General features: G+C 37.3%; 1 protein-coding gene across 1 annotated transcript in view; it reads right to left on the bottom strand.

Moving 5' to 3' along the window:
* mtmr11 (myotubularin related protein 11) overlaps nt 1-12,590 on the bottom strand; it is a 42,952-nt gene extending 30,362 nt beyond the window's left edge. Inside the window, exons 1-2 of the mRNA XM_024258205.2 lie at nt 12,027-12,590; nt 2,047-2,116 (exon numbers count right to left, since the gene is read on the bottom strand). Coding sequence (XP_024113973.1) covers nt 2,047-2,116; nt 12,027-12,083 — 127 coding nt within the window. The 5' untranslated portion in view covers nt 12,084-12,590. The remainder of the gene's footprint in view (nt 1-2,046; nt 2,117-12,026) is intronic.
* Nucleotides 12,591-16,781: the final 4,191 nt, after the last annotated feature.

Here is a 16,781-nt window from a genome sequence, read left to right as displayed (position 1 = left end):
CGGGCGGGCTAATTGACGCAAACAGACAGAAGGGGAGTGCTGGAGGCGAGGTTGATCTATATAAAAGATTACAGAAGCATCGGCTCCACAAACACTCCTCCGTCCTTCGCATACATGCGTGATTGTTCCAAGAACGAGTGCCAAAAGCAGCTGGAGATTTGTTCACTTCGGAACAAAGAGACCAAACTCTGAAATGCACAAAATATGATGCAAAGTTTACCAAAGTGGCAAAGAAAAAGTAAAATATGTCGTCATGGAGAAAGGACGGAGGAAAGCACAGTTTGGTCGCCCAAATCTTAGCAGGAAATGACATCAAAGTTACAACTGAAGATGTTGGAAAACAATGATTTAGTGCCAAAGATTTGACGGACTTCTGTCAATCAAAGCAGCACCAACTCTCCTGTGCACAAATTTTACTCATAGTATGGAATAACATTTCAGGTTTTGATCTCGACTTTTCTTGAATATTTATTGCAAACATCAGAACTTCAGTCTCTATGGAGAAAAAACAGATTCACCCTGATTTGTGTGAGCGAAATATTTGATTTGTGTGCAACATCGGATTTGTGGATAAGCGTTTCTTGATTTTGCAGCTCATACAATATTTTTTGTGCTTAGTACCAAAAAATATGAAAAAAAGAAGAATACAAAATAAAATTACACACACAAAACTTAAAATGACAACAGCTTGAAACACAAATCTTTGAAAATTACGCACAAATTTAAGGTGAGACTCCTTTCACGTCTCAAAGAAAGAAACGATTTGTGTGTAAGTGATGAGTTTAAATGCTGCTAGAATGCTAAGTCATCTTTTCTTTATTATCAGCCTCTTTTAAACTTAGACTGTGAACATTTTATGGTAAAAAGTTGACATTTTCATACTTGCTTAAACAGATATACCCAGTAGTTAATAGTGCTGCCACAAACGATGATTTTAATAGTCAACTCAACACCAATTATTTCTTCCTATTAGTCGACTAATCAGGTCAATTATCTTAACCATCATTAGCTTTAAACTAACTAAAAACTATAGATGTTCACACTAGGATTACCTGTGATGATGCTAGTGTGAATGCTGTAAACGGAATTTGGCCACTGAAGATGCTAGTGCTGATAGCTGAAAATGCTGAAATTGATAGCTGAAGCTGATAGCCAGATAAAATATTAATTAAATGCAAAAATAAAAAAGCCTAAAACAGCTAGTATGAAGCTAAAATATTAGCAAAACTCCAAATTAGCCTAAAAAACAAAAAAAGACTAAATTAGCCAAAACAGCTAGCATGTTGCTGAAATATTAGCTAAACTCCAAAAAATACGAAAAAACAAACAAAAAAATGAATTTAGCCCAAATAGCTAGCATGAAGCTAAAATATTGGCAAAACTCCAAAATAGCCTACAAAATAAAAAAAAAACCTAAATTAGCCAAAATAGCTAGCATGTAGCTGAGGCATTAACAAAATTCCAAAACAGCCTAAAAAATTTTAAAAAGCTTAAGTCAGCCAAAACAGCCAGCATATAACTGAAATATTAGCTAAACTCCAAAACAGCATAAAAAATAAATTAGCCAAAATAGCTAATGTAGTTTTTTTTCTAGTTTAGCTAATATTTCAGCTGCATGTTAGCTGTTTTGCCTAATTTAGGTTTTTTTTGTAGTTTTTTTTAGGCTAATTTGGCATTTAACTAATATTTTAGTTGGCTATCAGCTTCAGCTTTTTCAGCTTTCAACTTCACTGTTTTTAGCTATCAATTTCAGCATCTTCAGCGGATAAATTCAGCTTACAGCATTAACACTAGCATTATCACAGGTAATGCTATATATCTAGTTTTTAGCTGTCTAAAGCTATTGATGTGTGCTTTACATACACTTTGTGAATGACCCGATTAGTCGACTAATCGGAAAAAATAATCGGTGATTAGTCAACTATGATAATAATCATTTGTGGGATCACTTTTTGAATATATTTTTTAGTAAATATACCTTTTGTGAAAACAGATTTTGCTGTCAAAGCTACAGAAAAAGTGTAAAAGTTCCTCTTTCGGGCTCACCTGGCAGACAGCGAAGCCCAAACATGTCCCGACTCCGCGCCGTGACGCCGCTCTGACTCAGCATCCTCTCCTTCAAGACAAACAGAAGATGTTTGAGTTTTGGACTCGTGGAGGATCAGAAATTGAAATTTAATTAAAAAAAGAAAAGAAATAATAAAAAAAAAACACTGTTTAATAAAAACAGAAAAAAACAAACTTTTAAAAGTTTGTTTTTTTCTTTCAGTGGATGGTGCTTTCAGACTGTGATTTCCCTGTTTTCCTTCTGGATTATGACTAAACGTGAGCGTCACCGGTCTGTAGCAGAAACCAAACCCAACAGAACCACACAGGCCTTTTATAATCAGCGAGTGGCACATATGCTTCCACTTAACTTCATTACCAACACCCCCATGGAGGCCGTTCAGATTGAAATATCATGGTGCGCCAGGAGAGCTCGCCTGGTTATACAGACTAGCTTTAAATCAGCACTTCTGACCACAGAGAAACCATTAATTGCAGTTTGAGTTTAGGGCCTCGGCATTGTTCCCAACACAAGCGAGCTTTTGAGTGCGAACGGCAACAATGGATCCTTTTAGTCTGTGTTATGGCTGCTGGACTCTGCCCATGAAAATACTGCACAGCTACGCCCGTTTACGGCTGTTTTCACTGCACAAACCTGCAGGTTCTGCACTTTCACTTTCCGCAGGCTTGGAAAATAAGACTTCTCAGATAAATCCACTCAGTTGGTGTGGAATTAAACCACATGTGTCAGTCGAGGCCCGGGGGCCGGATCCGGCCCTCCAGATCATTTTATTTTATTGTTATTAATGGCCCGATGATATCTTACGCTCATTTATAACTTGTATATTTTGACCAAATATATGTATATGGAGAGGAAAATATTGACAGTTATTTAAGGTTTAAGCGGATTTATTCTGGAATGATATTCATCCAATTTTATTAATAATAATCATGTTAAAAAGTTACAGTTTTATAAATTGGCATTATGCTAGCTTTTTGGACTGTTTAGGCTATTTTAGAGTTTAGCTAACGCTTCAGCTACATGCTAGCTGTTCTGACTAATTCAGACTTTTCTTTTTAAAGGTGTTTTTTTGGCTGTATTGGAATTAGCTAATACTTACACGCTAGCTGTTTTGGTTAATTTCATTTTTGTTTTTCGTTTTTTTAGGCTGTTCTTGAGTTTAGCTAATATTTTAGCTACATGCTAGCTAAAATATTGCTAATTTAGCCTTCTTTTTTATTTTTTTAGGCTGTTTTGGAGTATAGCTAATATTTACATACTAGCTGTTTTTGCTAATTTTGCCTTTTCTTTTTAACTTTTTTAAGGCTAATTTGGAGTTAAGCTAATATTTTAGCTACATGCTAGCTGAAATTTTGCTAATTTAGCCTTCTTTTTAAAAATTTTTTAGGATGTTTTGGAGTTAAGCTAATATTTTCATACTAGCTGTTTTGGCTAATTCAGCCTTACTTTCAGTTTTTTTAGGCTATTGTGAAATGTATCTATTTTTTCAGCCACATGCTAGCCGTTTTGGCTAACCTAAGTTCCTTTTTGTTTGTTTTTTTGGCTAATTTAGCATTTAGCTAATATTTTAGCTGGCTATCAGCTTCAGCATTTTCAGCTACCTATTTCAGCCTCTTTAGCTATCAGCACTAGCATCTTCAGCTGCCAATTGCAGCTTAAAGCATTCAAACTAGCATTAACAGAGGTAATCTAGTCCAAAATTATGTTAAAAAGTTAAAGTTTTAAAACTTTAGTGTTCAATGAGTGTTTATCCCTTGTGCGATTGAGTTTGACGCCCCTGAATTAAACTGGACTCAAAAAAACGAGCCAGCACAGCTACACGGTGAAGGTCTGTTCTCCAACACCCACAGAAACCCGCAGCTGAATTCCTTCTGCCTCTTAAAGGGATCCAAAGGGACTTGGATCTCTTGTTACATTCACATTACGAGGAATTCCTCTGTTCCTCTCTGTGGACTTGGGTGCACATGAGGACAAAATCCTCTGACATTCAGATGTAAGAACAGCAGCCGTGACTGGGAGTGAATCCCAAAACCACGTCTGCAGTCTTTCTGCTGACTGTTCGCACTCCTGTTCGTTGTGCGGCTTTAAGTCACCATTATTTCTACTTTCATTGCCTTCCATCCTCAGTAGCGGAGGATTATTGCTGTTTCCATTGCTCACGGTTTCCCCGGTAATGGCATCCAGACTACTGCAGTAACCACAGGCCAAACTCACGAGGAAGAGGAAAAAGTGTATTTTTGGGGAGGAGGAGGTTTTGATATTGACAGCCATTGTTCAAATTAGGACATGCAAAGCAGCAGGTTTGTTTTTATTCTGTTTTAGATTTCCTCTTGTAAACACGGAAAACACACAGCAGGGTGTCTGACATCGACCTGGAAGGAAACGGACGGCACGTTGGCAAAACAGGGAAGAGTTGTGTATTCTAGGAAAAAAACTGGAGCTCTGTGTCTTACAAAAAAGCTGGATGTTCTGAAGCAGGAACTGAAGATTTTAAAGCACTGACCTGGAAAATAAAGAGGACCAAACAAACCCAGAAAACTGTTAAAGTCGGAAAGCCTTAGAGGATATTTTGGAAACAGAGGCTTCAGATCAACATGAAAAATGGCTTTTTAAGACATTTAGGTTGAGGGATTTTGCTTAAAAACGTCATTATCATAACTTAAAGACTACTGGGAATGTTTTTTTAATAAAAAATTTGTCATTGGAGGACTTTGAACCGATTTTGGTGCATAACTGCTGAACTGGATTCAACCGCAGGTTAAAATTACCCATAAATCTTTGATAAAGTGAAGATTTTTAAGATAAATTTTTAATCAGTAGCTGCTGCGATCAGCTCCTCCATAATCAGGCAAAGGATTATTCCCAAATTCTCTTTACTGCTTCCCTTTGTGAAGAAAACAGAAAAGAGTTTGGCTCCATTTCACCAAACTTGAATTAAAATGTATTTCTATGAGAAGCACAGCAACATTTAGAATAAAGAAAAATAAATTGGACCTCTTTTAAAAGCCTCTAAATTTGAAACCTTTCAGTAGTGAAGAGCAGGTGCTTTAATGCCATTCGTGTTACCAGTTTTAGCATGTCAACGCCTCTTCCTGCTCCGTCAGACACAAAAGTCCCACAGCAGAAGTCTGACTTCCTGTGACGGATCTTCAGCTGAGAAGCGAACGTTTGGTGACAGCCGTTGGCGATGGCGTCCGTGGCGTGTGAGGGCTGCCACAAAGTGAAACCTCATGTTCTCCTCGCTCCTGCGCTTTAACACTGATCATAAAGCTGGAAGTGCTGCGTAGAAAACTGGCAGATCCTGGTTTTCTTAGAAAAGACAATTAAAGATGAAAGGGGGGTGGCGTGACCCGGGCTTCCTGCCCCACCCTGAACTCTCCTGTGACTCCAATGTTGTTGTCCTACTTTACCACAATGACAGGCGGAGTATGGGTGTGAGGTCACGCCATAATAACGTGGCATTTTTGTGATCCTTGTGCTGTCATTTTTATGATGCTTCATTGTAAGAAGATGCTAATTTTCCCCAGAAATACAGATTTACATCGTCCACAATATCACTACAGTCATGCTATGTGACGTATTGATCGTTTTGAGACACAAGACAGGTGAGTTCCAGTCTTTTCTCCTCCATCTTTAAAGACCAGCATGGATAACATGTCATTTGACAGAATCTTAACAACGCTTAAGGACACTTGTTCGGAGGAGATGATCTCCAAAGGACCAGACTGTGGAATGCACCAGCTGGAAACTAGATTTTTCTTCAAAGAGTAGTTAAAAGGAAAGTTTTTTACAGGTTCTGTCTACTGTTACCCTGTAACCATGGCAACAGTATCCTCAGTTGGTCTTCATTTGAGATCATATTGCTTAATATTTAAAAAAAATAAAAGGTATTCTGCTGCACTGTGGATGATCATTTCTTTGCATTTGATTTAGAAAATGGAATGCACATTACTAAATAAAGTGGGGAATGTTTATCAATATGTGTAAATAATACAGAAAAATCCTGAACAAAATCCTCAAGTTTTTTTTCATTATTATAATCAGATTTGACAGATGCTGCCTGCAAAAAACTGAGTTCAGTAAAATCAGAAATAAACCAGTGTCATCTAGGAATGCAGCGGTTTAAATCTCAATTTTTGGGAGACGGTTTTGTTTTGGCTCAATAGAAGATTTGTCTGCTAAAAATAAAAAATAATAAAATTCAGAAAAATATTTTTTATGTTTGCTAATAGGCAAGTAGGAATGAAGAAAAACTTATTCTGTTTTTTCATTCACTTTAAGCAGATATGACCCCATACAAATGTGACATAAGTGTGTCTTTCTTTGTGTTTTTTTTTTATTCTTTAATCAGTGGATTTCATTATTTAAGTAAGGAGTTTGAAAAATCTTTGTTTTTATTCCTGCATTGTCCACAATCTCTTTCCACAATCTGTGCTTGAAATAAACAAGATCAATCAATGTTATCTCCTGGATCAGTCATTAAAGATGAAGACAGCATCAGAGCCTCTGACTCCCACAGATCTGCTCTCACATCTCACTATCTGATTTGACAACAAGTCTGTGGCTGAGGTCTGACCTGCCCGAGTCCTGAAGTCTGAAAGTTTGCATCTCTGACACAGTGAGAGATTCCTGTTTCCAGCACCGCCTCTTCCTGATAGCGTGGATGTTTACACGTCCTTGCAGGATCACTAACAGAGTCTGAGCTGAAGAAAACCCGGCGCTGATCACACAATGCAACTCCCGTGAGAAAGATCAGTGGAGTCATTACACATTCAGAGCAGACCGTGATGGACAGAGCTTTCCTTCAGAGCTGCTGGTTAATTATCACCGAGCGTCACATCAATGAACCCCCCGACAGAGCCATAAATCTGCCCCTGATTTTACCAGGAGCCCATTGTTCTGCTCCGTTTCAGCAGCGCTGCTACTCCGCTGAAACGGCTTCTGTGAGAGAGGGATTTTTCTGTCACTCTGAGGGCTCGATTGATCCTCTTTAGGCAAAGCTGCTTCTGCTGGGCTTTGTGCTGTTTGCCTTTCATGTCGACTGTTTCAAAGCTGGACGCTGATATAGAGAAGACTAGAGAGGATGGGGGCAGCCAGAAAGAGCCTGAAAACCCATAAAGCTTTAGGTCTGTGCGCCCGTACGTCTCTGTTTTCATTTGTTAAAAACACTCAGCTCTGCTGGTTCAAAAACACCCACGACACTCCGGTCTAACACGGCCATGGCTTTAGTCGTCTGGTCTGTCAGTTCCATCTAAATGTACCAAAAACTGGATAACAAAAGAGAAACTACAATTATGGGTTGAAAACCAAACCGTATGTTACACCATTAAAGACCCACTACAATAAAAACGGTGTTTCTACACGTTTCTGTTGCCTTTTTCTGATACAAAAACAAAAGGAAGCTTAAGATTGCATTTGAGTATTTCTTTATTCAAGTCCTAAATAAGCAGAATTTTTGTGTTTTTCTTTCTAACTGACTGATTTATTTGTTAAAAGGAGCAGACAATAGAAGTTTTTCTATTTTCTGTCCCATATTCATTTTTTTCCCATCATGTTTGAGATTACAACTCAATGTTGTATTGTATGTTTTTCCTTTCACTGAATAAGAATGAAAATAAACATTAAATAAAAATCCTAAAAACAAAAAAATTCCTGTGAATCAGGAACAGACAAAAAAAGCTTGTAGCGTTACGTAGGTTCAACACTGAGCGGGCCACAAGCTTCCTGCTCTGCTCACAGACAAATTGTGTAAACTGCTCAAAACTGAGCAGCTGGTTAGCTCAAAATTTGCTCGCCCTTTCTGTTGCACCGCTAATTTTGGGGGGAGGTGTGAGGGGCTGTAAGCTAGAGGGAGAGAGTGTAAACAAAAGGATGTCAGGAAGCTTATCCCGCACAAGAGTCCCGCCCATAACTTGGAGGAGAATTTCTAATGACCTACAGTCCAAGAAAACAACAGTTTTTTGACATAAACCAAATTAAAAGACAACTAAGAACGTTTTTACAATAGATCAAATGATCGGATTTGGACTTTAAACTTAATCATAAAAAAAGGGATTTGTTACATCCCTACTGGATGCCAGGAGAGTGTATTGGTAAGAGCCCGATGATACGATACGTATCACGATATGCGTCTTACGATACAATACAATATGTACTGCGATATATATATATATCCCAAAGGGGTTTAGATGAAAAACAAAAGTAAGGCGTTGAAGGACGCTCATAAAGAAAAAAAATGAATATCATCAGCATTAAAAATCAATACAAGATATATGGCTTTACCTGTGAAAATGCTAGTGTGAATGCTGTAAACTAATAGCTGAAAATGCTGAAGACGAAAGCTTGCTAAAATATTAGCTAAATGCCAAATTAGCCAAAAATCGAGAAAAATGCAAAATTTTGCCAAAACAGCTAGCATAATGCTAAAATATTAGCAAAACTCCAAATTATCCTAAAGAACTGGAAAAATGTATGTATAATTTTGCCAAGACAACTAGCACAATGCTAACATATTAGCTAAACTTCAAACTATCATAAAAAAATGGCGAAAAAATATATAATTTTGCCAAAATCAGCTAGCATGATGCTAAAACTTTAGCTAAACTCCAAATTAACTTGAAAACCCAGTAGTTGCTGAACATTTTAAAGTTTGAATGGTGTCTCTAGCTGAAAGAATGCAGAAGTTCACATGTTTCAAAGTTTACAGTTTTTGAAGGATTTGAGCAATTTCTCATTCATTTCCTATGGGGCACATTCTGCTCAATATGTTTAAAAATATAAACTTTTGGAATACCAAAAGTACAAGCAGTGATGTTCTGAACGAGCATTTTAGGAAGCATCACCAAAAGAAATATTGCGATTTATCAAACAATTTTCCCTACATCCTTACTGGAAACCAGTGTGTTTACATTGTAAGTATCAAACTATTTACTAAGGATTTGTTGTTTTACTACCAGGCTTAGTATGAGACAAATTAAGTTTTTTTTTCTTCTTTGTTACCTCCATATAAGCAAATTTTCTGAATTTTTATGTATGTTTTTTTGTAAAATAAAATCATATATCAAAACAAAATTATGACCTAAAAATTCAGTTTTGAACCGAATTGTGGGGAAAATGTATCCCTAAAAAAACCCTCAGATGAAAGAGGAATTATGCAGCAAAGCAGAGAAAGGCCAGGATGAGCCTCAGCCTCATCAGTCTGTGTGTGTGTGTGTGTGGGGGGGGGGGCTCTGCATCTCATCAGCCCTCCCCAGCCTGCTGCTGCACGCCTTCATCCCCCAGCATCGGACACACTTTCATCCTGAAACCCACGACGGGATTCTAATAATCATATTCAAACTTCCCAAGCCATCCCACCGCCATCTCCATGGTAACTCCCAGATGTTGGAAAACGCACATCCTCCCCCCAACTCCACATACAAGCCTTGCCTTAGGGGAAGAATACATCTGTTACCGTTTTCCCCTGCGGCTGCTGAAAATATCCAAGCACAGACAAAAAGAAAAAAAAAAACCTGGCAGTGCAGCCGCTTCAACCCCGACACGTTCAGAGCTGCGCCGTGAACCAGGCTAATGAATAAAGGCGTCGAACTAACATTTCACGCCATGTCAGTGCCATGTAATCCTAAACAAAAGCAGCTTGAGTTGTCAAGATGAACGATGTCCCCACACTTCAGGCCCCGATGAAGCAGACCCCCGCTACCAGGGCGGATTAGGAATCCCCGCCCCTCGACTTAATTAGGCGTGCCGCCAATAACAGGGACTGTAATTATGCACACCGTCAATCAGACGGGAGCAACAAACACAACGGTTACACCGTCTTCTTCAAGGCTCCGCCATTTGGATGGTGACACCACTTCTGTTTGGTTTTAACGCCAAAGAGAAGAAACGTTTGACCCTTTCAAAAAACAAGGTTTCTCAGCTGTTAAGAACATCAAGCTCCCATCCTTTAAACCCGTCAAATGTAAGGTCATGTGACTTGGATTAAGGAAACTGATGTTTTGGATGATTCTACAGTACTGGGTCTTAGAACCACCTGACACTAGAATAATACTTTTTTAAACGTCTGTATTTTTAGGAATAACAAACAATTTATGACAGAGTTTACAAATCCAAACATTTAACACACAGTTCCTGTTTTATACTTCTCACAAAGTGGATGACGCTACACACTATTTTGCTCTATCCACCAATAACTAGAAAAGCTTTGAGGCACATCAAGTCAAGTGCTTCTAAACTCTGATTTTACTGTAACTCGTCAACGGTTTACGCAATAACATAATTCCAACTAGAAAAGTTGTATTACGTGTGATAATCCTAGCGTGAATGCTTTTTGCTGAAAATAAATGCTAAAGATTTTTGATGAAAATGGTGATGCAATTTACTATAATTGCTGAAGGGTTTTGTTAAAAAACTATGAAAAAGCGCTGAAGTTGACCTAAATTTCTGAAAAAGAATTGTAGTAAAATTGCTTAGAAATCCCTAATACATTCCAATTTTGCAAAAATATTTAGTGTGTTGCTTAAAGATGAGTTAAACTCCAAATTAGCCCAAAAAACATTAGAAGATGCCAAATTAGCCAAAAAAAAAGAAAAAAAGCTGGCTTGTTGCTTCAATATTAGCTGAATTCCAAGATAGTCTAAAATTCCTCCGTAAACCAAATAAATAAATAAAAAGTTAGCCTGTTGCTAAAATTTAAGCTAAATTAGCCTATAAAAACCTCAGTCGATAACAAATTAGCCAAAGATGTTAGCAGGTTGTTAGAATATTAGCTAAACTCCAAATTAGCATAAGAAATCTCAGCAGTCAAACCACTGATTGTTTAAGAGAACTGGACAGAGTGAGTGTGACATCACACATAGAAAACGACTTACTTCTGGCTCCAACAAAATGATGTAAATTTCACTGCGATTGTTTTTGCCATACGGACATCTCCGTGTTGAAACCAGAAATCGTCAGTGTGCAATGAATGGTCCGAGTTAATCCGAGGCTGCGTTTCTATAGCAACCACTTCCTCCAATCAAGAGTGAGCTTGAAAACGGGCTACACGAAATCTGTTGATCTAATGTTTCAAAAGTTGAGACCACATACTTTTATTGAGGCATCTAATAGATCAAACTTGCATAGTATAATTTGGCTTCTTGGTGCCCAGGGCACTTCCTGTTTGAGCGCCAGTGGGAGGGGTCACTGTGATGTGAGTTTACTGCGAATATATTCATACTACAGTATCCCCAAAAACAGAACAGACTTGTTTGATGGCTAAATCAGCAGATCATCAGAAATTCGCCTCCGAGTTGGCGCCCCACTTCCCATCATCCTTTTGTTTACACTCCTAATAGCTTACACCCCCCAACACCCTCAAGCTAACATTAGCGGTGCAACAAAATTGGTGAGCAATATTGGAGCTATCCAACTGAGATTTTTGACCTAGGTGCTAGTTCGGATAAGGAAAACCAAGACGTTCATGGATCTATTTGTCCGTAAGTGGATGTATCAGAATGGAGCTGAGCAGAGAGCGTGTGGCCCCGCCCAGTGTAGCACCTACGTCACTGCTACAGGCTTCTTCTTCTTCTTCTTTTTTTTTTTTTAAATAAATGTCCTCCATCGCCAGAAAAATGCTACAAGAACATGCTACTTTCGGAGTGGGTCTATGAATATAGATTTTTGGAATAATAATGTTTATTATTATTTTATATTAATAATGTTTTTTTAGTTTGTTTTTAGTTTTAAAAGGAATTAGACTTAAATTATTACAGTATTTTTATATTAACGTGAATGCTATAAAGACATTTTAAACCATAATTTAAAAAAGACAATGAAAAATTGAAAGTAGCAGGTCGAAGAATTAAAATGTAATTAAAAAGTGACTAACACTAAGCTAGTTTAGTGACCGCGGTGACTGAGTGGAGTTTGATGCCTCCACTCAGTCACCGGGACTAGTTAACGTCTCCGGTAAGCTTACCTTGATGTCCGGCAGCATTTGTCTGACTTTGAACGTGGTTTTTGATCCCGTCAACATCTTTGACCGCGTTTTTAGGGACTAAATAAACCAGGAAAGAGGCGAGGTAAACCCCACAAAGTTTGTGTCTTTTTAAAGTGTTAGTGAGCGAAGAGTCGCGAGGCTGTGGTCCTTTTAGTTCATTTTGGATGTCGCCGTTAAATCGAGCAGAAACATCCGCGGCGACAGCCAGCCCGGCCGCCGGCTTCTTCCCCGGCTGAGGCGTTCAGTGTCCGCAGGAAAACAGTTCTCTCTCCTCTCATCGCCGTCCTGATGACCGCATCTGTGAGCTAGCTGCTCGCCAAAATACCAGAGCACGCGCGGCTGAGACGCGGACTGTTACGAGGTGCTGTTAGTCACGGGGGGATGCGTTCATGGTCACCGCCGCCCATTCTACTCCGCTTGTTTATTCCTTCGCCATAGTGAGAAAAAAAAAACTCGCTGGTGGGAAAAGGGAGAACAGTGGTGGTATGGAGCTTCTTAAAGCGGCAGTACATCTGGGTCAAGGATCGGGTTTGTGCTCTGGGGAGGAAGCCCTTACAGCGTTCAACAGGAGGTGGAGAATGAACCTAAAGTCAGAAGGAAGCCAAATATCCGGGCTTTTCCAGATGCGAGTGAATCCATCACCACTTACAGCAGTACTGTAAAAACCTCAGACAGCATCAACAGTGGCGGACTTAGCAGTTTGGGGGGCCCAGGCGAAAAGTAAAACGGGGCCTCCTACAACGTTTGTGTGTACATATATATGTATGTAAACCTTATCTAGGTTTTTCATTGGTCTGCTAGTACACAGATCCAATGTCAAGAATCAGAATGTTTTGATATTAAGGCTGGACTAATAAAATTGATTAATTGATTTAAATCGATTTAAGCTTAATAGATCAATAATCTATTCATAAAAATCTAAATAAATTTATCACATAAGGCTAAAGTCCGCCAGCTTGATGCTACCATTTAATGGAATTTCCCATAGGACGGCTAATGCTAACCCTACACACATTGTGGACTTAAGCATCCTTATAAACTTACAGGCATTAATTTCCCAAACTCTTTTAAGGAAATATTTCTTAAATTAACCATTTGTGGTCAAAAATATCGTTTTATCTATCTTCTTCTTTTAGAATAAGCTGTAATGCTGTAGCACAATCGCCACCTAGTGGCCAAACTAAAACACTCTTCAGGAGAAGCAGATCAATGTTTACAATGTTAATGATCTGAACTTTTTTGTTAGATTTTTTTCTTTAGAGAATCCATGTAACATTCCATTAACAATCTCATTATTAGTACATTTTACTATATTTGAACTGTATCAGATTAATATACATATATTCAAATCATATAGCAGATTATTCATGTGTTTCTAAACAAATGTGTATAAATGTGTACATTTCGGAATCAAATCGGTTCAGGCTCTTGTGAATCGAATTGTTTATATAAATTAAAATCGATACCCAGCCCTATTTGATAAGCACATAAAAAATTTAATGATTTCAAAACTGCCTTGAGGCAAAACTTGCATTTAAATTGAACAAGAATTACACAAAACAGTCATTTTAAGGGTAAAAGGATTATTAGGATTAAATTTTTAATTTTGCATTTATAGAACAGGTTAGTGGACACATTTTTTAATTGTGTTATTAGTAGGCTATACATCTCTCATGTGCACCCACCCAAAGCAAATCAAAACTGAATTCTCTGCTTGCTAATTTGCTGTTGGCTGGAATATTCCATAGTTGCAGAGGAACGGGGGAGGACGTAACACTTCCACATGATCAGTCTTTTGCCATTTTAGTGATCTAGGGTGTTTTTTTCATGATAAAATTATATAATAATGGGCGAAATTTTTATTTTAAATACTTTCATTAAGTGTTCAGCTTGGGGTCCAAGTGTGTGGAGGCCCTAGGCATTCGCCTACATTTACCTAGTGGTAAGACCACCCCTGAACATAAAGAAATCATCATGAATTCAAAGAAAATGACTTACCAGTCATCACTGCTGCATAAAATCCAGGTTTTTTTTTCATCTTTTTTCACTCTTTTTCTATTTATTTTGGCATCTTCATAAAAATATTTTTTGACTCATTCAAGAGAAGAAAATGTGAAAACATTTGAGTCAAAAACCTATCAACACACTGGTCACAGAATTAATACTATGTGAAGAAGAAGCACCATTGGAATTAAACAGTCTGCTTCCTTAGATGAAACAAATAAACTTAAAATTGATGCTAATGTATAGAAATTATAATCTACAGTGAACATGTATTGTATTTTTAAACTATCAGGATGCAAACAGCAGCTGAGCTGGAGACAAACTCAGACATCAAAAACAATAACTTTACCTTCATAAACCACTTTTTTCCAGATGCACCTTTCTCCGATCTTTCATGAGGTCTGTGCTGTCATCTCTTCTCTCTCATCCAAACTTGTGAGGTAATAATTTCCCCAAAAGAGGCCACTGTAAGAGAAATTCCTCCCCAGGCAGAAAAGGGAAAGTCTGGATAATCCTGAGCGACACTCTGCCTGGCTGTCAGGTGAGGAGACGGCGTCCTGCTGAACTATAATAGAGAGGTCTGGATTTTTTACCACATGGGAAACTCTTGAATATTCCATGAGCTTCTCTGGTTTCTCTAATACATAAAACCGTAGCAGACAGTGGAGCGTGCATCATCTGAGCTGGAGTTATTCACTAATGCATAATGCAGCAAGGTTAAGGTAATCCAGAACACAGATAACAAGGAGTTTATGGCTCTTTCAGCTTTGCTGAATTATTTAGGAAAGTTCTGCTTCGGTTGTAAGTATGTTTTCTGTACAGTTTCAGCTCAACCTGGCAGCAGCAGAGCCCAGTTTCACCAGAGAAACTGTCAGGGATTAAAATGCTCCTGGCTAAAAGAGGAGGACACTTAGATTTTGAGCTTCTGAGAAACCATAAAAAACTGTCAATGAAAGAGCCTGGACAAAAATGGAAAACCTTCAGTATTTCAGCATCAATAACATAAAAAACCTACAAAAATATTTTTAAAAACCCTGAAGAATGTAAATACATGAACGGATTAGATTAAATGCTAAAATGTTTCTTCTCTATCTGCTGAAGGTTCTGTAGAGTAAAAAATGTCTTTATCTGGAATAACAAAAGACAGCTAAGCTGATATGGAATAAAATACCCAATTGATTACATTAAATAAGCAGTAGAAACATTGAGAAAAGGTTTACAAAAATACAAAGTGACAAAAGTCATTTTGTTGCTAAGGAATGGGTCTTAAGCTGACAAACAAGTTGATCTTTGATCAAATCTTCTGTAACACAAGAAAATTTGAACACAATTTTAATAAAGTAGTATATATATTTGGATTTTAAATAAAAAAGCAGAATTATGTAGACTCAAAAGGTTCAATGAAGTCGACTCTGAAATAATGCAAAGAAATTGATCATTGCAAAGCTTAAAAAGCACAATTATCATGAACGACTAAGCTTGTGATTTTGAACTTTAAACTACACAAGAACATATGTGAACTCTTTGTAATTATTTGGTTTTATTCTGAAACTGAACAAACAATTGTGTTCAATAAAACATACATTGGTGTGATTTAAACTGGCAATGTTTTTCTCCATCGTTGTGATTTAGATTGAGGTTTCTGTCCATTTGTACAGAATTTTGAAGTCCTCCCAAAGGGTTCATATACTTTTTCTTACAACAACTGTATACTATAAATTCATTATTTAACATTTTGATTTTTCCTTTTAGACGTTTTTAGATCCCCTTTTGAGCTGGAGGTCATTTAACTTTATATGTGTAGCTTTACTTAGCATGGTTCCATCATTAATTAGCTTAATGAATTTCAGCTAATTTGGAAATAGACAAATAATTCAACTCAATTAGATGTTTTAAATTTCCATTTTTAGCAACGTGAGTCTTGATTACCGTATTTTAAGGAGTATTTTCATCATTTAGCCAAGGGTGCGACTTAGAACCAACTTATTTCTGTGTGTTTTTTTTTTTTTTTTTTAGACATAAACTCATATACTTATTTTCCCAGTAAACAACTGTTGTCCTTTCCTCTAACAACCTCTAGAGGGAGTTGCATTTTCTTCTGACAGTGCCAGAAGAAGAAGTGCCGTCCAAAACAAACATGGAGAAGAATCTGATTGTTTTCCTCCTAAACTTTGATATATTTCTTATACAGACCTAACGATTAGTATTATTCTTTTAATTTATTTTTCTATTTTAACTACGCTTGGTTTGGCAAATTTGTTTGAAATTTTCTCCCAAAAGTGCGACTTATACTCCAGAGCGACTTATATATGGTTTTCTTCTTCTTGATTAGACATTTTTGCCTTTGCGACTTATACTCAGGAAAATATTGCAGATCGCACATTTAATATCGTCTTTTTAGCTTATTTGAGTGAAAACTGTTTTTTCAAATTAGAGATAAACTGAGTGATTTTCCTTTTTCCCCCCCACATTTATAAAGTTTTCCCTTAATTTAGCTCATTTTTTTAGTCGCTATCCCAGTGTCCTATTTTCAGTAATGCATGAAAATGCTAAATGTTTCAGTTAAATTTTATAGAATTGTTACTAAAAACTTTTTGGTTTTGAAACAACTTAAGGACGTGAACCAGAATAAAGCAACGGTAAACAGTTTGAAATACAATGAGAATTTATTCAAACAGTGCAAAAAATAATTATAATAATAATAACCTAACATAAAATCTGATGTTCTTT

Source organism: Oryzias melastigma, linkage group LG16 (assembly GCF_002922805.2).
Source record: "Oryzias melastigma strain HK-1 linkage group LG16, ASM292280v2, whole genome shotgun sequence".
NCBI lineage: Eukaryota > Metazoa > Chordata > Actinopteri > Beloniformes > Adrianichthyidae > Oryzias > Oryzias melastigma.
The sequence above is the reverse complement of the archived record's forward strand: the minus strand, read 5'-3'. Positions and strand labels throughout refer to the sequence as shown.